The 27,779-nt window shown below is 37.9% G+C and overlaps 1 protein-coding gene across 1 annotated transcript in view; it reads left to right on the top strand.

Moving 5' to 3' along the window:
- Window positions 1-27,779, top strand: part of LRP1B (LDL receptor related protein 1B) — a 1,279,381-nt gene that overhangs the window by 1,242,333 nt on the left and 9,269 nt on the right. Inside the window, exons 85-88 of the mRNA XM_026647738.1 lie at window positions 7,002-7,106; window positions 7,975-8,088; window positions 25,084-25,160; window positions 27,208-27,298. Of these exons, the coding sequence (XP_026503523.1) occupies window positions 7,002-7,106; window positions 7,975-8,088; window positions 25,084-25,160; window positions 27,208-27,298 (387 nt within the window). The remainder of the gene's footprint in view (window positions 1-7,001; window positions 7,107-7,974; window positions 8,089-25,083; window positions 25,161-27,207; window positions 27,299-27,779) is intronic.

Below are 27,779 nucleotides of genomic sequence, written 5' to 3'. Positions count from 1 at the left end.
CTATCCCTGACTGGTGTTTGTCTAACCTATTCCTAAAAACCTCCAATGGTGGAGATTCCACAGTCTCCCTAGGTAATTTGGTCCAGTGCTTAACTACCCTTACAGTTAGGAAGTTTTTTCCTAATGTCTAACTTATTTCTCCCTTGCTGCAATTTAAGTCCATTAGTTCTTGTCCTGCCCTCAGCGAATAAGGAGAATATTTTATCTCCTCCCCTTTATAACAACCTTTTATGTACTTCAGAGTGGTAGCTGTGTTAGTCTGTATCAGCAAAAACAATGGTCACTCCATGCATCTGATGAAGTGGGTTTTAGCCCACGAAAGCTTATGCCCAAATACATTTGTTAGTCTCTAAGGTGCCACAAGGACTCCTCGTTTTTTATGTACTTGAAGACTGTCATCACATCCCCTCTGTCTTCTCTTCTCTAAATCAAGGAAACCCAGTTTTTTCAATCTTTCCTCATAGGTCATGGTTTCTAGACCTTTACTCATTTTTGTTCCTCTCCTCTGCACTTTCTACAATTTGTCCACATCTTTCCCAAGTTGTGGTGCCCAAAACACAATATTCCAACTGAAGCTTTATCAGTGCTGAGTAGAATGAAATAATTACTTCCTGTGTCTTGCTTACAACACTCTTGCTAATACATCCCAGAATGATGTTCACTTTTTTTACTACAGTATTACATACTTGACTAATTTTAGGTTGGGATTCACTATAGCTCCTAAATCCTTTTCTGCAGTACTCCTTCCTAAGCAGTCATTTCCCAGTTTGTATTTATGCAATGGGTTTTTCCTTCCTAAGTGTAGTAATTTGCCTTTATCCTTATTGAATTTCATCCTCTATTTTTCAAACAATTTCTCGCATTTGTCGAGGTCATTTTGAATTCTAATCCTGACTTCCAAAATGCTTGTGACCCCTCCCAGTTTGGTATCATCTGCAGCATTTATAAAAGTATTCTCTCTGCAGCTATCCAAATAATTTATGAAGATATTGAATAGAATCGAACTCAGGACAGATCCCTGCAGAACTCCACTCGATATGTCCTTCCAGCTTGATTGTGAACAATTGATGATTATTCTCTGAGTACTGGTTTTCGACCAGTTGTGCACCCACTTTATAGTAGGCTTCTCTAGACTATATTTCCCTAATTTACTTATGAGAAGGTCATGTAAGACAGTATCAAAAGCCTTAGTAAAGTCAATATATATCACACATACTGCTTCCCCCATCCGTAAAGCTTGTTACCTGTCAAAGAAGGATATTAGGTTGGTTTGACATGATTTATTCTTGACAAATACATATTGACTATTACTTATCACTTTATTATCTTCTCGGTGCTTACAAATTGATTGTTTGATTATTTGCTCCATTATCTTTCCAGATACCAAAGTTAAGCTGATTGGTGAATAATTTCTTTGGTTTTCCTTATTCCCCTTTTCATATATAGGTACTATATTTGCCCTTTTCCAGTCCTCTGGGATGTCTCCCATCCTCCACAAATTCTCAAAGATAATCGCTAATTACTCAGAGATCTCTTCAGCCAGTTCCTTAAGTATTCTAGATGTATTTCTTCAGTTCCCGCTGACTTGAAGATATCGAATTTGTTCTTTCCCTATTTTAGGTTTAGATCCTGTTCCATTTACACTGATGTTCACTATGTTATTCATCCAATTACTGCTAATCTTTTTGATGAAAACTGAAATAAAATAGGCACTTACCACTTTTGCCATTGCTGTGCTTTCTGTTATTGTCTTTCCCTCCTCATTGAATAATGGGCCTATCCTTTCATTGGTCCTTGTCTTCTTCTAATTTATTTGCAAAATGTTTTCTTGCTACCTGTTATGTTTCTAGCTAGTTTAATCTCATTTTGTGCCTTGGCCTTTCTAGTTTTGTCCCTACATAATTGTGTTATATTTTTTATATTCATCCTACATAATTTGACCTAGTTTCCACTTTTGTATGACTCTTTTTTTGAATTTCAGAACTTTGACGTTTTCCTGGGTAAGCCAAGGTTGTCTCTTATCATACTTCCTATCTTTCCTACACATTAGGATAGTTTGCACTTGTGCCTTTAATAATGTCTCTTTAAAAAAACTGCCAACTCTCCTGAACTCCTTTTTCCCTTAGATTTGCCTCCCACAGAATCTTGCCTACCAATTCTCTGAGTTTGCAAAAGTCTGCCTTCTTGAAGTCAACTGTCTTTATTCTCCTATTTTTCTTAGAATTATGAACTGTGTCATCTTTCACCTCAACTGCCTTCCATATTCAAATTCTCAATAAGTTCCTTCCTATTTCTCAGAATAAAAAATAGAACTGCCTCTCCCTTATTTGCTTTCTCCAACTGTAATAAAAAGTTGTCTCCGATGCATTCCAACAACGTTTAGGATGATTTGTGCCATTCTTTATTATTTTCCCAACAGATATCTGGGTAGTTGAAGTTCCCAATCACGACCAAGTCCTGGGCTTGGATGATTTCGTTAGTTATTAAAAAAGCCTCATACACCTCTTCTTCCTGGTTCAGTGGTCAATACTAGACCACTACCATGACATCACCCTTGGGTTTTTTTTACCCCTTTTATCCTTACCAAGAGACTTTCAGCAGGTCTGCCTCCCACCTCTATCTTGACCTAAGTGCAAGTGTATACGTCTTTGATATACAAGGCAACACCTCTTCCCTGTTTTCCCTGCCTGCATTTCCTGAACAAGTTGTACTTCAATACCAATCTTCCAGTCATATGAATTATCCCACCAAGTCTCTGTGATGCCAGTTATACCTTTTTGTCTCTCCTTTGACCTTGCTATGATTGCCCATATTTCCCCCAGATTCCAACCCTTCTCCCAGGTTGCCATGTTCTGGACTTACCCATGTGTTTTTGTCTCCTGCCCCCATTGAATCTAGTTTAAAGCCCACCTCCTTGCTATCTGTCCTCTAATGATCTGTCAGTTCTCCCTATTAGCCTCCCAGGGCATTTACAAACCAAATTCACCCTTTTCTGCATTTTATTATTTAATACAAATTGTTGTAAACAGTCCATAAGTACTTTTAATAGATAATCATAGTGTGGGCTCAAAAGTCTTGGTTAGATTTTTTGCAATTTTTCAGCTGTTTAATGAAATGTTTGATGATTTTGGCTCACCATGGTCTTTGTCGAAGATGATAGATCCATATAGGAAAAGGGCATTTAAGACATGTTGCTTTTATGCCTCAGGGAAGAGCATTCAGCTAAAGACTCTGATGCCTGCAAAGCCTTTAATTAAAAGCACCCAGAAGGACTGACAGATTCAGCTCTTGAACCTGCTTCTGCAAGAGGCTCTGAAAACACATGCAGGGAAACCCATAAAAAACCTATACTGAGAGAACATTAAACTTGTATTCCCAATTTAGGAATTGCTAAAGATAAAATTATACATGTGTAACAGTCATGTTCTCATAATTGAGGTGTTAATGGAGTGTGCATATAATCTACATGTACCAGATTTTGGGCCCTATTATGACTGCTTTAAGCAGCACTACACCCACTTTAAAGCACCACAAAAGGATTTTTCCTGCTCAAGGGAATCTTGGGTGCCACAGAGCTAGTGCAGGTAGTGTACTCAAGGAAACATGGTGTGCCCACCTACATTCTACAATCCCTAGGTACTGGAATAGTTTTTTAGGGCCACAGGAAGCCATCATAATGCTGGAGAACCAGGCCAGTGCATCTTTGAACCCATCATTTTTCCTTACCTGTGCCATGTGAACAAAATCTGGACCCAAGGACTATTGTATGTACTATATGTTATAGCTTCCCTTTAAAAAGCAAATTATAATAGCCAGTTTTATTTTTTTAAATGTGTTTTGCTTTTTTAATTACAAGCATATATACACCTGCCAATTTTGTTTTGTTTGCATCTTATAAAATATTTCGTTTTCTATCTATGTAAAATAGATATAATAAATAGACCTACAGTTGACATGTGTAACATGCTTCACAGAGAACAGCAGTCAGGTTTTCCATAAATATGAATGCATTGGAAGATAATCCCTAGCCAGTTTTCCACAACTAAAGGGTTAAAGAAAGAAATAGCTTTTCACATTCATGAGCAAAGCCGTATGAAAATCATCAGCATCATGAAACCCTTTTTGCAGTTTGAAGGTTGCTCAGTAATTGGCCTTTCTTTAGAAGCCCTGTTGTTAATGCATATTACCGCTGGAACCAAGCTGCCACCTACACAGTGCTAAACTGGCATTGCTAATAGATGTGTCTCCTCTCAGTTCCTCACTGCTACAATAACTTCAGCCTGGAAGGAAGTAGGGCTGTTCGAACTGCTAGTTATTTAATGGAAGACAGAGCTTTAATACATATTAAAATGAAGAAGAAAAAGCAAACGTGGGACCCAAAAGAAGAAGATGGGAATGAGCTAAAGAGAACAGTCAAAGAAGGAAAAATGAAACAAGTATTGAAAGAATAAGGGATGCAAAAATATAATGATATCATGAAAGGCAAAAAGAAGCCAAAAGAAATTATGTTTGTGAAGATAAAAAGAAGATGCAAATGGAAAACAGTACATGTCACATAGAGGTGTGGAACCGGTGTTCGTATCACACAGCATTGAATCCTACTTGTTTTTTAGCTATTAAGAGGCTTCTGCTGGTGTGCAGATGGATAGATAGGTAATCATATTCAACTACAGTACAGTACTTTATGGACAAAAACAGATTGTCTTCAGCTCCATCCCATTTTGTGTTTTATAAGTATAACAGTGAGAAAGAATCAAATTTCTAGTAAGTAGGCGAACAAAAACTTTAATAAAATAGAATATTCACATAACTTGAGAACTATGTATATGTATTGCAGCTAATCTCTGTATTTATCTGCATTGAATGGTAATACCAGTACCACAGGAATAGCTTGATAGTCAGCAATTAGGTACGGAGAATGTGAGAGGTTGTGCAGTTTACAGCTGCTAACACAATGAATTGGAAAAACTGAACAGGAACCTAGCAGCTAGTTCTATGAACACATGGGTTCTAGGTCTGAACTCAGAAAATGTACAAGTTGTGTTTTGCTGCAGGCTTGTGACTTTCACCAGTTAGTTTTACAATGCACGCAACAGTAGAAATCATTAAAAGGTCTACTTTTGTCAACCATTGCCACATATAGCTTCTATTCTAATAATAGGGGGAAAGTGTGGTAATCACAGACCACTGCTTGATAACAGTTGGCAAATGCCAACAGGAAGGATGTCTTTTTTGATTAAGGCATTGGAATGTGACTCAGGAGATGAGAGTTCACGTCACACCTCTGCCAGAAATTTCCAGTGGGACCTTAGCCAAAGTTGCTTTTATCATCCTGTGCCTCAGTTCCTCCTACGTAAAATGGAAATATTGCTTTTCACTCACTATTCGTCTATTTAGATCAAGGACTCTCATGTACTAATATATGTACCTAGCACAATAACCCCTTAAACTTGTGGTTAGTAGGTACTACTGTCCAACGAACAATCAGTAATAATAATATTAACTTTTTAAAAACAACCATGCTATGTCCACAGAATTGAGTTCAAACTCAGGCTGAGATTGACTAAAAATATGTTATTTACAGTTTTATATAAAAATGTAGGCAAAATGTTAGTGTTTTTTCTTAAGTCCTGGAAATGGAATATTTATTCAGACCTGAAGTATTGAGGATCAGTCCATTTATTAATAATTGCTTATTTACTTACATTTAATACCACTTAGAGGTTTTACAAGCAATGCCCAACTCCCAAAAGGCCTCAGAGGTGGAGGGAACTTTGGGCTAGTGTGGAAAGAAATTCTTTGGCCTCTTTTAAGGGATACAACCCTCCTCTTCTTGGGGACATTCAGCATCATTGTCATCTGGAGGAGGAGGGTGGTTAGGCTGATTGGTGGACCACAAAGCTATAGCAAAACCCATTGGCTCCCACACACTTAATGGGAGGGTTATAAGCCCTTCCTCCAGCTCTAGGAGCCATTCTGCACAAGAAGAAAAGCTCCCACTTCACTCCCCCCTTAGGATTAAAATAGGACTGGCTCTTCCTGGTCTTGCTGTGGGCATCATACTAATCACCTGTTGGGACTTGGAAGGAATTTTCCCTCTCTGCCAGACTGGCCTGGATAGTGTGGCTGTTTTCACCTTCTTTGCAGCAGCCTAAGGACCCAGTGGGTAGTTAGGCTGTACAATTCATTTTATCACAACTTGACATACAACACTCCTCTCCTTGGGAACATTCAGTCTCCTTGTTGTCTGGAGGAGGGAGGGTTAGGCTGATTGGTGGAACACAAGGAGCAAAGCCTATTGGCTCCCGCACACTTAATAGGAATGTTTATAAGCCCTTCCCCCAGCTCTAGGAATCATTCTGCACAAGAAGAAAAGCTCCCACTCCATGTCCCCCTTGGAATTTAGGTCTCTTCTAAAAAAGATGGGAAATGGGGTGGGGCTCCTAATGTCTACTACAGGAGACAACCCCATCTTTCCCTCCCTGTTAATCCTGGTGTGATGGAAGCATGATGGGGTCCCAGCAAGACTGCTGGCAGCCCTCCACCAGCTGGAGTGAATCATAGTAGGAAGAATGACCTGCATGGGAGGAGTTATTGTTGAATAGTTCCCAAATATATTACTTAAGCAAATTGCTCCCTAGTTAAGCCACGTTCCTGGTGTCTTGTTTTGTCTTCATATGGTGTCCAGGACAATGGCTCAAGGACATAGGTTTGCAGCAATGCAAAGATACCCCATTAAGATCTGCAGAGATATTGGTGGGAGATTAATGGTTTATTATGATGAACTAAATAGGCTGAAAATATTAGAATTTGTATAAAATAAAGGTGACCTGTTCTACAAAAATATGTTTAAAAAGTTACTACCTCAAGATAGACAGTCTTAGTGAAATCTAATCAATCAGCAATTCTGTTACTTCTCATAAGATGAATGTTTTCATCTGTAGATAGTTCACATCTGCTTTCAACAATAATGATGTGGATAACAATGTTTTTCATTACAGCTGCACTAATGGAAAAATTGCCTCTAGCTGTCAATTATGTGATGGCTACTGTTATAATGGTGGTGCATGTCAGCTGGACCCAGAGACAAATATACCGGTCTGTCTGTAAGTATTTTTGTGTGTATCATTAAAACATCTGTGTGGCAGTAAATAATAAAGTTTCTGTTCATCTGCATTTCTTATCTGTTCAGGTATTTATGATGTACCACTCACAATCGTATTTTTACTTTTCTAGGTGTTATTTTTGTCTGTCACTCTGTTCTACTGCAAGTTGTAGAATATTCTTTTTGTTCATCATTTGACATTGTTGATGATTTAGTGACTGTTGTTTACTGCTCTTCAACAGGAAGATTTTACAATAGAATACTTAGAATACTTAAGGCTGAGGACTATTCGCTGGCAATTCACATATATAGTACTGTGGGATTAACCATCTATGATCAATATTTTGGTGCCTAATAATTTCTCTCTCTTTTTAAGTGGTGTTTTTTTCATATTTTAATAGTCTCCTCTTGACATAGTTTGACATGAAACCATGAAACAACATAGATTCTCAGGGATAACCAGTTTCACACACACTAACTCATGTGGTTTTGTAAAAACACATAGAAACTTCAGCATGTACCAAATGTTACTAACAATTCTTAGGAAAAAATCATGGATTATCTTTTTTTAAGCCCATCATGATCTAAAATTGCCAATACTAACTGTTAGAACATTTGGCTTTAGTGCTTTCTGTCAAAACTCTGATTCCTGAAGCAAGGGGTTAATACAGGGTCCACTGTTACCAAAATGATTTTGATTAGTGTTGATTACCCGTACTTTTCAAGATATTATCAGATTGGACCTCCTGTGAAAAGGCTGAGCATATTTATTGTGTATGTGTGTTACCATCATTGTATGTAATGAGTTTAAAACTTGTTCAGAAAAAGGCAGAATATTTATTTAGCTGTATTTTACTGAAATTCTGCAGATGCTCTGTGGGGTTTAAAAGTCAGCGCTGTGACCAGAAAGTGAACCCTTGTGATTACTACTGTCAGAATGAGGGAATTTGCACTTTAACTGCGTTTAATGAACCGAGATGCAAGTAGGTTTAACCTTCCACTTAATGCTGCACATTGTGTGACATCATTTCAGGCCACAGTTCATTGGTTCAAATCATGCACATTCACATACATTTCACAGCATATACTTAATCTGGGGGCTCATTTATGTAATACACACTTACCCTTTTGATAGTCGTACTGATGACTGTATTTAAACATAGACTGTTGGAGTGTCTATTGCCATATTATTGGAAGAAGAAATAACAGATAAAAATTATAAAAATACTACTTCAGCTTTTTGTTCCTGGATGTGGGATCTGAGATATTTTAATGAATAATGCATCCGCAGCATAAAGTTTTGGGGTAAAGCGAATTGTGCATAGATTCATTACCTGCTGCTATTTGAATGTGATTTTGCATTTCCAGTATTTACAGAGTAATTAAAGAAGAAGGCTATTTGGCTTCCATTTTAACAGTTAGACTTGTATTGGTAAACCTCTTTGTTAACTTAATCTGTAAATCAGGTTTAAAAAAGCAATTAGCACAAACTACAAAAAATTACAAAAGCTCTCTTCTTAACTCTTTTTATCCTTTATTGATTCAATTTATAATTTACCTTCATTTTTATGTTACCTTTCTCTCACGCAATTTCAGACATACTTCTTGAAAAGAAACTGTTAATTCACATCAGGAAAGGAAATTTCCTCTTCCTTCTGCATATTGAAAATATATCCTGTCCAACATCCTCATTGATTCTAAATACCAGAGTAAGCTGCACAGGGCTTCAGATAACTGTTCTGATGCAAGGGTCAGAATTCAAATGATGAGCCAATGACATAGACTTCAATTTGATAAAATACAGAAACTCCAACAGGTTTAATATATAGTCTAATATAAATGCATTGTATATAAACACGTTTTCAGTTATTAGTAAACACATAATATTGAGGTTCTGTTGGGATGTAGTGGGGGGGGATATTGGTGATTTGGTGGGGGGACAATTAAAGTGATGAGGATGAGGAATCATTCTTTCATTTTTGTTGGAATATATGCTTACAATTCCTTTTTTTGTCAATTCTTCAAAGCAATGAAACTCTAGGGCTTGAGCTACAGTAATTCTGTGGAAAAGCAGATTAGTGTTCTGATTGCCTTCATTTTATGTTGATTCAATCTTCATGTGTGTCCATTAATGGTCAGAAATTGATTAATAAAATTCAGGGAATATGGGTTTGAACTATGTATCAATTTATGGAGGACATGCTTGTCTTAATTCTGCATTTCTTATATTTTCACATAACACTGCATATCATTCTTGAGTAGTCAGAAAACTGCAGTTACATACTAAAAACAATCCACTACTGTCTGTTTTTGAAAATGTGCTGTCAGTGCCTTTTCTCCTTTCTGTCTAATAAACTGAAGCACGTCAATTGATATTTTTAGAAATTGTAAACAATTTTAAATCTGTATTTTGATATATGAAATAGAAAGTTTAATAGAAAATTGACAGTCAGTCATGAATTTTATCAACTGTCTCCCACAATTTAAAGAATGTGTTAATTATGTAAATTGTAAATATGCACTTTGTCTCTAATGTACTTGATTGTTGCTAGTTCTTTTTACGAAAGAATTTTTTTTAAGTGAGGGTTTTTTAAGATTTTTTTTCTGAAGCTTTACCTTTATTTACCCAAATCAAAGGTGACATTCTGGCTTTATTAAAGTCAATGGCAAAACTCCCAGTGTCCTCAGTGAGATCAGGATTTCGGCCAAGGAGAATTGAATTTCTTAGAAACTCGTGGAGTAGCATAAATAGGGGTTTAATATGACACATATTTCATGACATCTCACTCCCCACTTGGGGCTGATCCTCAGGTGTGGTCCACCAATACTCACTGTTAAAATGGGAAGAAGAAACTAGGGTGGCATTAAACACCTTTGAACTCATCCAATCTTGGGGCCACTAGTGTAAGTTATAATATATGCAAAGCTGATCTAAAACCCAGCTGTCTACAATTCCAAGGAGCCATTCCAGCAGCAGGGCATGAGTGGACCACAGGGGCATAGAGACTGTCTTCCCTTTTTCCAGCAATGCAATACGTTGTCAGGTGGTGGTTGGTGTAGTAGTAGCTATGGGTTAAAGCCCTGCACCACCAGAGGGTCCCCTTAAGCAGGAAGAATGCTCCATTGCCCAGGTTTCAGAGTAGCAGCCGTGTTAGTCTGTATCCGCAAAAAGAACAGGAGTACTTGTGGCACCTTAGAGACCTACAAATTTATTTGAGCATAAGCTTTCGTGGGCTACAGCCCACTTCATCAGATGCATGCAGTGGAAAATACAGTAGGAAGATATATATATACACAGAGAACATGAAACAATGGGTGTTACCATACACATGTAAATGAGAGTGATCAGTTAAGGTGAGCTATTATCAGCAGGAGAGAAAAAGAACTGTTTGTAGTGGTAATGAAAATGGCCCATTTCCAGCAATTGACAAGAAGATGTGAGGAACTGGGGGAGGAGGGGGAGAATAAGAATGGGGAAATAGTTTTACTTTGTGTAATGGCCCATCTACTCCCAGTCCCACATCCCTAATTTAATGGTGTCCAATTTGCAAATTAATTCCAATTCAGAAGTCTCTCATTGGAGTCTGTTTTTGAAGTTTTTTTGTTGTAATATTGCGAATTTTAGGTCTGTAATTCTTGACGTCTGATTTGTGTCCATTTATTCTTTTGCGTAGAGACTGTCCGGTTTGGCCAATGTACATGGCAGAGGGGCATTGCTGGCACTTGATGGCATATATCACATTGGTAGATGTGCAGGTGAACGAGCTGCCCAATTACACTGGGTTTTACAGCCTCTTTGCATTGGTGTCCTGATGCAAATCAGTCTCAGCAGGGTCCCAAATCTAGGGTCTTGTGTTTCATTTTAGTTTTCTTTACTTTTGGCCTTTGCTGGGACCAGAAATAAAAATACCATAATTCTATAAATAAGATGGTTTCTACAATATTTTTTACTAACCATGAACCAAGAGAGCCTGATCTCTCAAGACTTTGAGGCCAATTAAGACTGAGAGACCAAACTAAACATCTAAAGTGTGAATGTCCATCTGTCACTACCACATATATAGTTACAAAAAAATAATGTTTTATTAACATACAAAAAGATTAAATATCTACAGTTCTTCAGCAATATTATACATTACTTATAGCATAAGATAATTCATAACAGAATACAAACATATTTTTGCATCATGGAAAGAGGGTTTTTTCCCTTATTATTATAGTGTAGTCTGTTGGCATCCTATCACTAACCTTTATGAAAAACTGTCAGCCTGCAATTCACTATATACTCATGGCAGGAATTCAGCTTGAACATCAAGAAAAATTCATACTAGAGGTATTAAAAATACATTTTTAAAAGGCTGTCTCCTCATTTCCACCCTAATTTACTATTAACAGGCTGTGCTTGCTACAGTTAGCAGGGACAATCCAGACTCTATGGTTACATTCCTTCCACCATGCACCAGATGGTCTATCTCCATACTTCATCTTTTATCTATATAACCCCACTTTAAAGCTATATTTGGGGCACTAGCAGCTTCATCCCACCAGAAACTTTCTTTTTTCTGTCTTATGTTTCTTGCTACTATGGCGGGTTAGTGGGATATCCCTACCCCATGCCTCCCAACATTTCCAGTTGCTAAATTGGGACACAGCACCACTCAGATTTGGCCTGTCTTCCTCTCCATAAATGGAGATGAAAGGCAGATAGACCAAATTTGATTGGCGTTGCAGCATAGCACACAGGGTCACAACGCCAATCAAATTTGGTCCATCTGCCCCTCCATCTCCATCTACGAAGGATCAGATGCGCCAAATCTGAGTGGTGGTTCAATGCCGTGTACCAACTCCCTCATGGTTTCAGGGGCCTTACAACTGGGGAGCCCTGGGCAATTGGGGAGTCTTTGCTATCCCCTTTAAAAGGTTACTCTTTGCTGTTCTAGATATGGCAAAGCAGGTGAAGAACCTAGAGCTTAAATCTAAAAAAATCCATTTGTGAGGACACCCAATTGGTGTTTAGATGTTTTCCACAGCTGTTCCCAACCTATGACCACTCATTCATTCAGAAATATCAAAGAGCTCAGCTGGAACATTAGGATCTCCTCCCCAAAAGATGGAGAGGCTGCATCAAACTGGCTGGCAGGCACCAAACTACGCCATCAGAAAGTGGCCCTCTCTGGAAAATTCCCTGAAAGGTAAAGCCTTATTACTACCACAAGGGGCAATTAGAGGGTGCGTCTCCAGGTCTACTTGTCCCTAGGCAGAGATGCCACTTTCTTATCCAGTTACTCTTTCATCAGAGACTAAAGGTTTGTCTCCTATACTAACCTTCTCTTTTGCCCCCTTCTCAGCTATGTCTATGAAAAGGCCTTATTCCTTACTAGAGGTAGGGAACCCCCCAATCCCATCTCCCAAATAAAAAAATCCCAAAAGAGGGGGGGAATCAATAAAGATACTGAAACATAAGAAAATGTTCTAAGAGACACCAGAGATCTTTCCCTCCTCTCCCGAGCTCTGACTACACCCCACAGAAACAGGGAACTTTCTGAATATGACTATGAAGGGGAAGAACTGGAGAAAATGGATATACTTTTTCAATCAAGTATACGAAGGTTTCTAACCATCAGAGGGGTGAAATTTTGGAACAGCCTTCCGAGGGAAACGGTGGGGGCAAAAGACCTCTCTGGCTTCAAGATTAGGCTAGATAAGTTTATGGAGGGAATGGTTTGAGGGGATAACGTGATTTTAGTCAATTAGGCAATAACGTGCCATCGCTGGTAAAATGAGGGTCCGGCTGGAGAATCTTGCCTGTATGCTCGGGTTCTACTGACCGCCATATTTGGGGTCGGGAAGGAATTTTCCTCCAGGGTAGATTGGCAGAGGCCCTGGAGGTTTTTCGCCTTCCTCCGCAGCATGGGGCAGGGGTCGCAAGCTGGAGGATTCTCTGCGACTTGAAGTCTTTAAATCACGATCTGGAGACTTCAACAGCTGAGTTAAGGGAAAGTGGGTGGGTCAGCTTTTGTGGCCTGCATCATGCGGGAGGTCAGACTAGATGACCATAATGGTCCCTTCTGACCTTAAAGTCTATGAGTCTATGAGTCTATGAGAATCAGAGAAAGAGAAGGAACAATCTCAACCCAAAGGAAACTGCTCCTCTCAAACAAAATTATACCTCCTCCATTCATTCTCTGAAGATGTCTGTCATTAGGGAAGAGGGAAAACTATGGGCAGAAAGACAACAAAGCTAAAAAGATACGAAGAAATTATTTAAAATCCAGGAATCAGATATTCCATATTATCCCTTCCAAAATTTGTCACAATAGGACGAAAGATATGGCAATCCTCTAAGAGGACTTCTTCCAGAAGGACCCCACCAAGAAGAAATTAAAAAAGCACAATTTGGAAGAGTCAAACATTCTGAGCCTCCTTGGTCAATGCATCATTTTTATTATTATTCATTATTGATAGTTTATTTACTTATTTATCATTATTAATAGTTTATTTGCTTATATTACTTATTTACTTATATTATGGCAGCAGCTAGAGGCCTCAAGGCCCCATTTTGCCAGGTACTTGTACAAATTTACAGTAAAGACTATCCCTACCCCCAAAGAGATAACAATGTAAATAAGTAAGATGGGAAAAGCAATGAAGCATTCAAATACAGAAATAATAACTTGCCAGCATCACATTAGGCCTATTTTTTTCTTTCTTTTGTTTAGTTGACTTTTTTTTTAAATATAATTTTGGGGTTCTATTTTTTAAAATTTGTATTTACACTAAATGTATTATCAGGCAGAGGTGGCAGTATTACAAGGTAGGGAAAGGGAAATATGTGGGATGGAAGGTCACAATGGAGAGAGGAAAGAAGGAGAGTAGCATGGAGGGCAGTTGGAGTGAGACTGGAATGAAGAGACTGTAAGGGAATGGTTGGAAGCAGCTAGAGCTAATCAGTAGAAGAGAAAGTAAAAACTGTAGCAAGCAGTCTGAGATTACAGTTGACATAGATATCATCGTTGTTCTGTGGTGTCTGCTAGGGCTGCTTCTTGATTTTCTTTGGACCCAGAGCTGACAGTCCTGGAATTGTCATGAGAGTGCTCTTAACAGAGATTCTTTCTTCCCCAAGCCAACATGGCTAGAGAGAGAAGGAAGTTGGGGGGAGGGGGAGGGTGTTCCTTCATAGTTCAGGGTCTGGACCAAAGAGGGAGGCGTAGTCCTAGCTATTTCTCATCTCTTCCCTTCCAGTGCTGCCATACCTGCTTGATCTATTTTTTGTCTTTGTCCTTAATGGATTGGGTTTCTCTCATGCACACACTGGGTTTCTTTCTTCCCAAAGCCCACGCAGCAATGGTGAGACACTGCATGAGGCCCAGTGCCTCTGGACACCACTGCCACGTAGAGTCAGATTTTAAAGCTAGAAGAGATCATGGTGATCATCTACTGGCCTCCTCTATAACACAAGCCATAGGACTTCCCTGAATTAATTACTCACAAGAAAATCATCAAGTAACAAATTTTCCATTTATTTTGATCGCATGCCCACCCATCTTTTCCATCATTTTCTCTTTTATTTCATGTTTTACTTTATTTTGATCTCTTCCCTCGTCATTAATTCATTATATGTATACTTCTTCCCAAATACATGCTTATTATTATAATTCTCAATTAGTATTATTTATTATTTGCATAGAGGTACCACATGGGGACACCAGACGATATTGGCACCTCACTGTAATAGCAATTATAGAAACACATAATAAAGGGCAGATCCTGCTCTAATGAACTTACAATCTAAACTGAAGCAAGAAGTAACAATAGGCTGATCCAAATCCTGTTGAAGTCAATGGGAGTCTTCCCACTTACTACAGTGGGCTTTGAACCAACCCCCAGCTGATTGTGACACACAAGTATAAGGATAACAAAAATCAAATCATATGGTTATATTGGTTAGTTATTGCAGAACTTTAAGGTTCTTGACTGTTACAAGTGATGTTTTTTGCGTAGTTAATTTTAAATAATAAAATCATCCTTACACTAATGATGTATAACCAAGCCATCATTTGTGGGTTGATTTCTGGTAGGGGTCACAGTAGAGGTGGGGTCTTGAGAACAGATTTGAAGGAGAGAGTATTGGCTTTGATTAATTAAAGGGGCATTCTGTGCACAAAGACAGCTTGAAGATGAGTGTGGGAGAAGCTGACAGGTGTGGTAGATGGTGCTTGTGCCATTGCTGAAGCAGAGAAAGGGGGAGGGAGTGACAAAATACGTGATAATAGTGGACAAGTAGGGACAGGCAAAGTTGTGAAATGCCTTAAAAGTGTGGACAAGAAGCTTTAACTTTGATTGACTGAAACAAGGGAAATGAGAGGAGTGATTCAAAGAGGAAACTGATGCAGTCAGAGCAATGAACAAAGATGGCCTTCAGAGCTGCATTTTCATTTGATTAGAAGTGGACAATGTGTCTGTTAGGGATACCAAAAAGGAAGAAATTGCAATAATCAAGCTAGAAGAACTTTTCTCAAGCTTATATTCCTTATAGTACTGTATCTCTCTTGTTATCTCTGTTCTGTTATACAGCTTTCTCAATCACAATAAATCTCTCTACGTAAACGTACTGTATGTGCAGAAGAGGAGTTCATAATTATGGCAGAAATCCTGTCAAAGGGCATTTTTAAAAATCATAGGCCTGTTTTACAACTGGCACACTGATTGCATTTTCTGAAATCAATGTTGAATCGAGTGAGAGCTACCAATATAGCATAGAGAGGACTGAATGAAACTAAAAGGCAATTCTAAACTATGGTAGGCCAATAAAGTGACAGAGAAGAACAGATTTGTTAAATATTTTACAGTAAATGTAACTCCATAGGGTACAGTTAATGGGCTACCTAATTATAATTACATTGAGACTTTCACTGGTAGCATTCTAGTTCACAAAGATCTTTCCTGTTCAATTGAAACTAAACTACTTTCATATGAACACTTTCAATTTGGAGGAGATCAATAAAATGTAATTGTATATTCTATGAGATTTTTTTTTCAAACTGTATCCCAAACCAAAATGCCTTAGAGACTTAAATAATTCAGTTGGTGATGCATAAAGTAATAGTGCAAGGGAGAGATGAAGAGATATTGACAAAGGAGAAAATATATGTTGTTCTTTGAACATTTTCTGCATGGCTTCCAGGCTTGGTGATGCAGGCACCCTCAGCACATGAGTTTGAAACTTTCTGGATTGCAGGATATATTGGGGTGCTTCCATGCTCTGCCACTTATTTCTTTTACCACTGTAAGCAGCAGACAGGGACTTACCAATGTCCATGCATGCCCTGTCCCAATGTAGAGAATTCTGATTCTTTTGTTGTATTAGCTAATTAGGGTAGATTCAGCAGTGTCGTTAGATATCAATGCACATTTTGCCAATTTTTGGTACCATTGAACAGCTTCTTACCTGAAGGTTTCTTGACCCTCACCAATATTGGTGTGTTTTGCCCTCTGTTTTCTTGCTTCAGATGAAAGAGATCAAGTCCTGCCTCAAGCTTTATCTATCTTGCAATGAATGCTGTGCAATAACCGTACAATTATGATTCATGCATATTGGTGTTCAGAGTCAGAGATTAGGTTAAAGGTTTTTAAAGACATAGTAGATTTATTTATTTTTTAATTTTTCCCCAGGGTGTCACTACGGGGTAGAGTTAAATGTGTTTGGCTGCCTCAAATTTGCATTTCCATGACTTAACATGTTTGGATTTCTTCTATCTTTAAGTCAGTTGATCCTGGGTTTGTAATGCTTGTTTTTTTTTTTTTTTTTTAATCATTACAACATCTCTGTGATATTTTTACCCTTAAGTTACGGATATATACTCTACATTTACTTCATTTTAAAGTAGATTTTATCTGGAAATTTCCTCTGTTTTTTAAAGTCACACTCAAAAACCCCATGAAGGGAATAGTACCATATGATATTTCTAATAGTTAGAAAACATAGAGTATCTACCTTAAATCTAAGGGCCAGACTCACCAATACACTGTGACTGCTCAAAGTAGCCAGATTGTACTCACCAGTTCCCTCAGCTCCTGAAATCCACATTCCCCTGCACATACACATTCCAGTTTTCCCCTCTCTCTGCCCAGCAGAGGTGCCCACCATCTTCCTAAAAGGCTTGATTCCCATTTGTCCCAATAATGAGAGGCAGTAACATTCTTAAATGTAGCTAATGCACCAGATTTCAGAGAGTTGTAGCTATATGAGAAGTTTGCAGAGTCTGTGTTATTCATTATAAAGATCATTCAGGACCAAAAATTGGTCTGACACAGGGTGTGAAACTTCTTAAAAGGAGCATTTTTTTTACTTTTACATTTTGAGAAAATTCTATCTGTGCCTAGAGTAAGAGCTTTCATTTTGTGGTGGATACACTCTATTCCTTATGTGTAACTAAAGTGGGTGAATCCCTGGTTTAAGTACAAAACTCAACTTAAACTTAACTATGGATCCATGAAGAGAGCTTCCATTTCTTTATCTCTGAAGGTGCCATTTTTGGTGGTTTGCAAACTGCAGGCAGAATCCATGTAAAGAACCCTATACTTAGTCTTTTCTCAGATAATGTGGTCCTTCATATAGGGCTGGAAGTTCTTCCTAAAGTAGCATTAGCATTTCATGTTAACTAGCACAAATCTCACTTCCATCATTTAATCCTATATCCTCACATTCTAAAGATGTCAAACTATCCTCATTAGATATGAGAAGAGCAATGAAATATTACTGAGCCTGGACTGGAATAATTCGAATATTAAATGCAATACTTATCCTATATAATGTCAAAAAAAAGGCAAAAAATATCCAAAGTTAAAATATTCTAGTAGGTGAGAGCAGCTATCACTCAAACATATACAAGGGCAGATAAAACACCTCCAAACCACCCCTCAATCCACTCTTTCACTAAATGCTACAAGGTGGATATAGAATGTGGCCTTTAAATGTATAGTCCTGCAGTCAGCTATGATCCCTTAATATCTATGCATGATATTTTTATATATTTAATTCCTATCTAATTTTCTGCTTGCTACTCACCAGCATTTTCAAATGTCCTCCAGACAGAGGATTCCCTTGCTTCATATAAAAGATTTGCCAGTTGGCATACATAGTGTTTGTTATCTAATACTTCTAATTGTTAGAAAGTTATGTTGCATCTTTGGAAGCTTATCTGTGAGTAAATATAGCTGCCTCAATCTATCTAAGGAGAGCCTTGTTCCAGGAGTTTCAGCTGCCTCTGTGACCATTATCAAACTCGCAGACTGACTACGGTTGATGGTATTGCACCAGACATTGTGTAGTGAAGTTCCCAGATCTGGCTCAATCCTGAGAATCCATGAGTTTCAGGTGGCCCACAAGCAGTGTCAAGTAGGATCAAGGTATGCACGCCTTCACGCGTTGATGGAGAGTTGGAGAACAAGGTTAGGTGTTTTTGTCCATCCTGGTGACCTGGCCAAAGAGCATGCAATGCCATTTTTTAATATAATGAGTGACTGAAGGAAGGCAACATCTCTGAGAGATTGTGACATCTTTTCACACTATCAAACCGTTTCATGCTCAGAATTTGGTGCAGACCACACATATTTTGTGCTGACACCATGCAAAAGATGGCAAGACCCATTTATCAAAGAACGTCCACTTTGCTGCATCCATTTGAACTCTGCTTGCCAGATGCCCATGCTTTTAAGAACAGTTGATGTATGCCGATGCTCACTGGTTCAATTCACTTTTGAGCAGTTCAGGTGGAATACCATCAGGTCCATCAGCATGTCCATTCCATAACTTTTGGATGGCTTTTTGTACTTCCTCAGGTGATGGAGAATTAGTGTTCACCCCTGGATCTACTGCTGTATGGTTTTCTAGGTCACGTAGCTGTAGACAGGCTTCAGCAGGTCCACAGTTCAACACATTTTCATAATGTGTTTTCCATTTGTCCAGGACCTCATCCATAAGTTAGCAGGGAGAGCCATCTGGTTTTATGACAAGTATGTTAGAAGGCTGTTTATGGCTACCATCCATGCTTGTGATGGTTTTGTAGGCAGGATGCAGTTTGATGTTCTTTGGGCCGTCATCTGCTTTGTCGGCCAGAGAACCAACATGTGTCGGACATAAACCTCGTGATCATATTTTTCCATTGCCAGGAAAATGTCTTTTAGCCCTTTACGTTCTTGGATATTTCCCTACTTGGATGCTTCTGCCTTTTTCACTAATATATCAAAAGCCTTTTTGGAAAGCCAAGGTTTCTTGTGTGACCACCCGATTATTCCAGCAGCAATATGTGATATAGCATTACATTTATTACTGAGGACATCTCCACATTGTCTGAGAGGGTACCAAGGTTACATATGCGATTCACAATGAACGGTCTGTATTTCACGGCTTCAACAGAATATTCTTAAAGATGCTGGATATTGTGTGCTGCTGAGGGCTTGTTTGTTATGGGGTCCTTGTTTAGGCATCTTAACAACCATTGCTGGACCTGGATTTTAAAAAGTGGATGTGCCATGAAATAAATAGACTCCATTCTTGTCAGTAATTTCTCTATAGTGAAGCACCAGCAAATTCAGACCATACATTAATTGTTGGTCAGCTCTCACTGCATCTTCCAACTCCTTGTAAGCTAGATGTTCACCAACAATGCAATATCTGTGAGCATTAGCATTGCCAATTCAAGCATATCAAGTATGGATTCTGTATATTAGAAGACAGATTTTTGATAAATGGTGCAGGAACCATGTTATCATATGTGTTGGTACAGTATCTATCACAATGGGGTACTCAACTTGACTTGGGCTTCTGGAAGCTATCACAATACAAATAAATAATAAAAGTAAACCAGGGACTTCTCTCCCAGCCTGTAAGTAGTTTTAATTTTAGTGGTATGAAATTTGCAGCAGGGATGTTAACAAGAGTTTTGACGATAATTGGACTGGGGTCCCAAAATTCAACTTTTCAATTGTTTGATAATGCATATCAATGTGTGACTCAAAGCAAAAAAATGCATGCACTCTCAGCACATCGGCTGGAACCCTGTGAGAAGTAGTAGCTGTTGGGGCTGTGTGTATACTCTGTCATGGAACTGAACATTTGGACTTGCAAAGAGGTTTGCAAAGAGCAGCACCCACAGCCCTAATCCCACTCTAGAGCCTTTAACTCTCAGGCTCGTCATCACTTTCAAGCTGTATTTGTTTGTTTGTGGGTCTAGTTAGGTACTGTCACTATCTGTCTTGATAATTCTTGCTCATTCAAAATATTAATGTTAGGCCCTATGGCATTATGTGGTCCGGTAGGTCCCACTTCTTTTCGTGCCCCCTTATTTGTCCAGTCAGAAGCTCTGGAGAATTGCTCCAAATAAACCCAATACCCATGTTAGATATCAAGCAATCTGGGTATAAGCATTATGTCTTTCGTAGTACCAAAATGTCTGTTACTGATCAACACATTTGCTATCATCTGTACCTCAAGGAGAATTATGAATCCAATGATTGTTCCTACTGTGCAGCATTTTCCTTAAGAGTACCTTACATCCAAGAAAGCTAGTTAAAAGCTTTCTTAATCTGTGTCTTGATAAATCAGTGCCATTTTCCTCAACATTGAAAAGTCAACACAGATCAGCAATTATCACACTGATCTGAGATATAGCAGTATATCGCTATATTTAGTACAGACAATAACTGCAATGTCTCAGTGATTAGTGACTCTTTGGGAGATTTTCTGAGGCCCATACATTCTTGCAAAAGTTTCCTGTAATATTTCACTTTCATGTCTTGATAGTGAATCTTCACTAATTCTATTTCCTTTTCCAGCTTGTCACATCCCTTAAGGCCACATTTTCAGGGTTAATTTTCAAATGGTCCCATTTCCAAAACAGAGACATTTGAGATTCCCATTCTAAGGAGCTGGGCACCAATTTGAGTCTCTGTCCAACTATTAAAGAAATCTTTTCCCTTCAAATATTGTAGTCAGAGCCAGCTGTAGCCTTTCAAAAATTGCATCTCAGCAAGTTTAAACCACATGCTGTAGTATTCCTCAACAGAAATGCAGAAATGTTGCAAAACCATTGGTAAGAAGTACAAAGACTTTCATTCTAAGATTGTCTGAAGATAACAGTTCTGATTGTTGCAGCATAAATAAACTATGAAGATTTATGTTTCTGTAAAGAGACTAGAAATACTTAATTTGTAATCATGCATTGAAAGGTGATCCTGTGACGTGGCAAACACATAAGCAGTAATTTTGTAAGTTAGGCTAGAAGAAGAATAATTTCCATTTGATATAATGGCTCAAAAGGGGATTTATAAAGAATGACACAAATGCAAAGAAAAAGGAGCGTACATCTCTTTTATGATAGAGTCATAAAGTATTGTGTGCTTTTAGAATATGCTAAGATGATGGCAAACAATAATGAAAATACTAGTTGATTTGAGTTTTAAAATTAATTGCATACATTACTGTGCAGACTATTTTCTGATGTTAATTCAACTGACCCTTTCCCTGAAGGCAAGAACTTTAAATATGTTATGACCATTTTTAACTGTGAGGTCAAACCAGAGCCATAACTACCAGCATGTTACACCTTTTCCATTGTGCGAAAGGTTTTTGAAGCATTAATTAACAAATTAATGAACGTGTTAATAAATACCATCTGTGCAACCAGTCTAGAGGCTGCATCTGTAGAACATGTTGTAGTGGAGTAAAAATCATGATCAGCTTAATTTTTTATCTTAGTGTGTGAAACACTTTAAAACGATAGCCCTAAATTTTGAATTGCACTATGCAGGTGCCCTATGTTCTGGGGTGGGGAAAAGGAACAGGAGGATATTGCGTTCTCCCCAGTGAACGCACAAAGACAAAATGCTGCTAATTCCCTCAGTGCTAAAGAGGCAAGTTAGCACACCCAATTGTGCTCCTGGGCTTCTGCACAATTTGACCCAATGTATTTTGTACTTTTCCAAAGTATTTTAGTATCATGGGCCAATATTACTGGGCAAGTTGGTTAAATTAGTCTTTAACACACTGGTAACTGAGAATTTTATCTTTATATTTAATTCTCAGTAAGTAGCATATAGCAATGGTTGGTGAAGGGAAAACAGTTCTTAAAGTAGTACTCAAGTTAATGGTTATAAGCCAAATTCCTCATTATATTTTAATACATTTAATTTATGCTTATATTTATAAACAGTTCAAAAATATTTTTAAAATATTACAGTATTAATCTGTAATGAATATTTTATTATAATAATGTTAAAATTTATGAATGATTTTATAAGGCTATAAAAATCAATTGTTTTACTGAATCACCTTTTAAAGGATATTTGCAAGGCTGTTCACTGAAAACACAAATCTCAGAGGCAAATTGGGACACCTTTTTTGGGTTAACACCAAAGATTAGTGGATTTTTATATTCCATCTATACATAGTGAGTAATCTCGTATCTACCATTATTTAGATTGCATTAAGTAATTTTGTATTAAAAATTACCATGGGTTCAGTTCCCGTGGCTACAATTTCAAGCTCAACAGTGTGAAAATCACCTTTGGTGCTTTTCTCAAATTTGGAGACTCCAGGAATACACAAAGTCCAAGGATAATGACTGCAGACACAATCACAAGTACAAAGTCTTATCTGTACTACAAGTTTTATTAAAGCAATAAGTAAAGTTACGATTACCCATGCATATAGAAATCCTACAAAAAAAACCATGCTATGACTAAGACTAGTCACATTCACATCCTCAATGATATTGTAGGGGGCAATGAACCCGTCAATAGACAATCACTGAAACAGGGGTGGGTCCTGATGGAGTTTCTTATGGCGCTGTCCAATGGGGTCTTCCCACTTTTACCCAACCAAGGAACCTCTTTTATATTGTGGTTCTGACCACACCTACACCTTATGCATATGCATGAGAATTTCAATCTTCTTTTCCTTATCTATACTTCCACACTCTGTGAATTTTGGGGTGCCTAATTTTTCATAGGTTGTTTAGTTCCTCTTATTCTCATTAGCATCTATGCACAACATGTATCCTGCATCAGGACAGGACATTCCATGCTATTACAACCAGGTGTCTCATGATCTTGGACAATACCTTGTTGTTTAGTGCAATGTAGTTTTTCGTAGCATTACCTATTGGCACATTTTTTACAGTAATCTTGTGACCTTACTGGCATAGGGTTATTTCTAGGTCACCTACTCATGTCAAGCGTTCTTAAGCCTATGGCCTAGTATGGCTAAACTAAAATCTTACAGGCCTCAGCCAGTAGGTCTTACATTCCAGCAATGCTTTACTTATATACCTAATATATACTCATCACTCTTAAATACTTGTCAATCTTATACTTCTATAATCCTACAATTTAAATCTATTTAGCATACCTTGATTATATATGAAATAGCATATGAATTGACCATAGCACCACATAGCACAATGATAAATTGATGATAATGAGCTAATGAACTACAATATTTTATTTTATCAGCCTCAGAACAATTAAGTAGAAATATGTCAAACTACTTGCCAAATATAACCAGATTTTACAATATTAGAACACCCATGTTCCAGAAGGGTACACATATTTTCTTGTCTGCCCTACTAAATGCCTGTAAACTGAATTGCGTAGAAAAGTTAACCTCTTTAAATCAAAATCCCTTTAAAAATATTAGAACAATGAATTTAAAGTCATCTTTTCATTTTGCATAAACTCTGTGTTATTAATGTGATGTGTAAAATGTAGTTACTTCTAACTTGTTATACATCCAAGCTGATGGGAGATATTTGAGAGCCCATTACACAGCATGCACTTGAGACAGCTAAAAAGTTTCTTTTTCCTGCAGTATCCAGTATAGAGAGTTTTCCGATTCTGCCATAAACTTCATTATAAGGAGAGCAGGGAAAATAGTGCAAACAGATTTCATGAATATATTTGTTTCAATATTAAATGGATTTCCTGAAGCCATATTTGTGGCAGTTTCGTCTTTGTTTCTCTGATTATTCATGGAGAGCAAATGTCAAAACTCGAACAAATATTTGAAGAAACAATATTTTATATTTGCACAAATTGCAGCAGAAGACCTACATGTGCATCCAGGCCCCTATCCAGCAAAGCACTTAAACACATGTTTAACTTAAAGAACATAGGTAGTCCCATTGAAGTCAGTGGAACTACTCGGGTTCTTGAAGCAAGTGAATGCTTAAGTGGTTTGCTGGATCAGGGACCCAGTCAGCTAACAGACACAACACTAGGTTACTGTTCTTACCAAATGCAACTAACCAATTCACGTTGAAAAGGAAATATGGAAAACTGTCAGAGAATTGCAGTTGAGCATTGTATGAAATCAAATAATGCTTTGTTTTGTAAAGCCACTTATCTGTGTCTCTTGGTGGCTGTGCATCTAGAAATAATATAATTTAACAATTATTAATATTGTTATTTATATCAGTTATTTCAAAAGTTCCAGCATTTGGTGGCATGATACTGAAATGAATAAAACCAAAGTATGGAAGTCCTGTTATAACATACTAAAGATATTACTAAAAATGAAATGAAAATAGTTCCGTATTAGTATGAATGCTAATGTTAATAGTCACTGGTATAATAGATCTTTACATACATTTGTGTTTGGCTTTTATTATAATTGTGTAACATTTACAATTTCATAAAATGACTGCATGTTTAAAAATTCAATAATAATAATAATAATAAGTGTTTGCAATTCAAACCTACAGTTTGTAAAATAGTGAAGGAAGAAAACGCGGTAAAAATGCTATGCAGAATGTTCACAATGTCATGCCAGAATACTGAGGACCTCTTTACCTAAAGCTTTTTGTTCATTTTGTAGAATGGCTCTTATTGTTTGTACCTTTTGAGAAGGTTGTCTCTTTAATAGGTTACTGTGTTAACAGCTGTCATCCATTAATTTTACCATCTTAATTGGATCCTTTTAGATGTTCAGCCAACTGGTCAGGCACGCAGTGCGAGAGGCCAGCTCCCAAGAGCAGCAAGTCTGACAATATCAGTACAAGTAAGTGCTTCAGATTAACTACTACAGCTTGTAAAATATTGTTAAATTTAAAAATGATAAACTGGTGATATTTTAGTATGTGAGCATATGAAGTGATGTGCTGCAGATTACATTTTTTTAATGGCAAGGATTTTGCTCTTATTTCTGATCTTTGATTGACATACAGTTCTACATAAAACATTTTGGATTACTGTCAAACTATGGCATTCTTTATATACCCACTTCTTTAAACCCAGCATGAATTTTTCTTAGAAAAAGCAGTATCAAGTGACAAATGCTTGGTGAAATTCATTCCTGTGGAGAGACTCAGCACAAGACTTATGACCACTGAAGTCGCACTTAAAGCCATAAAATAGGGTTTAAGTGGTTCACAGGTTTTGCATTTGTTCTCCCTGCACAATGGTGTAATTTACATACCGTGATAATAATCCTGCAAGTGAGAATTGTTCCTTTAAATAAAATTAATACACATGCAGATTAAATAGAAGAAAACAGTATTACAATAATATTGGCACTCGAGGGCTTGTCTACATGCACATTTAGTTTGCAGCAGGTGTGGAGGGGTGTTAATTTACCCCACACTAGCCTGCCACATGCTAACTGTCTACCGTGTTTCCCCGAAAGTAAGACATCCCCCGAAAATAAGACCTACTTCCAGTTTTGCCTCTCGCTGTAATATAAGGCATCCCCCCGAAAATAAGACCTCCCCAATAATAAGGCCACCCCGGAATATAAGGCCCCGAAGCTCCAGGAAAAATAAGACCTCCCCTGAAAATAAGACCTAGCACATCTTTGGGAGCAAAAATTAATATAAGACACTGTCTTATTTTCGGGGAAACAGGGTATGTAGACCCTACTGCTGTGTCCAAAAGTTTGTTAGTGCACTTTAATCTGCTCCCATTTCAAATGGCATAGATCAAAGCACCCTAACAAACTGCTAATGAGCATCAGCCGGGTCCACGTGGAAAGCTAACGTGTACTGCAGGGTAGATTCACTCCCCAGCTTCCCACAAACTAAATAGTCACATAGATAAGCCCTTAAATTGAAGAAATGAGCTGCAGTGTTTTCAGTATGCGGGTGACACCCAGTTTTACATCCAATCCAGCTGGAGCAGTAGAACAAATTGTCCACCATTTAAATGAGCAACTAGCTGACTGCAACTCAGTCTAGACAACACAAATAATGCTAATTGGCTGGAGGAAGAAGAATTGGTAGAACTTATATCAGCACCTCTTACTGAGGGAGCGTATATGCCTTTGTAAAACAGTTGCTCAACTCTAGTGTGGTGTTAGATCCTACATTGCTCCTGGAAGCCAAGGTAGTAGCTGCCTGGGAAGATGAGTATGGCCTTTTCTCTCCAATGTACCTTGCCACAATTATCCATGCCTTTGGCTCCTCAAGATTAGATTGCTGTAATGCCATACAGAAGCTGAAGCTAGTGCAGAATGGTCCCCAAGAAATACATTGAATCGAAATACATTGAATTAATGCTCTGTGATCTATCCTGGCTTTCAATAATCTTCCAGGTAGAATTCAAGGGTATAATGGGAAGTTCTTTGTTGATATTGTGATTTTTAATATATGGGAGAGCTACTCAGAGCACTAAATGCCTTTAGCATTTTTACAAATATAAACAAAATATATTGCCTGTAATATTTTAATTTTTTACAAGGGATGTGTTGAAATTTTAAAGAAAATGTGTGACCTTCACAATGGGAGTGCATAAAGTATAATAATAGGCTTGAAGGGATACTTTCATTACAACAGTATCTGTAATCCAAAAGTGTTTATAACAATTTTTTCTTTGTTTGCTAAACAGCAAACACAGAGTTTTGAAATGCAGGTATCGTGGATGAAAACATTCAGAATATATGTAACAACACCTATGTTGCCTTTTTCATTGTCAATATTTAACCTTCCAATCACTGTCCTCTTATTAGAAGGGTAAACTAAACTATACCTTTTAGTTTTGTTTTTAGCAACTTTACCTGGTCTGGAAATTGTTAGACTTAAACTAGTGTATTCAACATTATTTCTTTGCTGCAGGAAGCATTGCAATCATTGTTCCTCTTGTTCTCTTGGTGACTTTGATCACTACTCTGGTAATTGGTCTACTTCTTTGTAAAAGAAAACGAAGGTAAGTAATTTCATATTACTGTGCTTAAATTATGTGAGTCCTAAAAAAGAAAAATTAGAAATGGGGAGAAACACTTACAAATATTTTAATGTCTAGAAGCTGTCTCACAAACATCAGACACTTAAAAATGTGCTAGATGCTGTACAAAAACCTCGGAATATACAATTCCTTCCCCAGAGGCCTTACAGTCTGTGAGCCCAATCCTGCAAGGACTCTACACAAGTGAATAATTGTACTCATGTAATTAGTCTCATTAACTCCTGTTTATTTTGGTCTAATTTCGGTTGTTGGGTTTAGTGTGTGGGTGCTGAGTGGTGCTGGTGGCCTGTGATATACAGGAAGTCAGACCAGGGCCGGCTCCAGGCACCAGGCAACCAAGCACATGCTTGGGGCGGCACCTGGTAAGGGGCGGCCAATCTTGGGGGGGCGGGGCGGCAGCGCGGCGCGGCATTCTGCGGGGGGGGGGCACTCCGGCGGCGTG

Source organism: Terrapene carolina, unplaced genomic scaffold (assembly GCF_002925995.2).
Source record: "Terrapene carolina triunguis isolate 2854851 unplaced genomic scaffold, T_m_triunguis-2.0 Scaffold62, whole genome shotgun sequence".
NCBI lineage: Eukaryota > Metazoa > Chordata > Testudines > Emydidae > Terrapene > Terrapene triunguis.
Note: the sequence above shows the minus strand (reverse complement) of the source record. Positions and strands in the feature narration are given on the sequence as shown.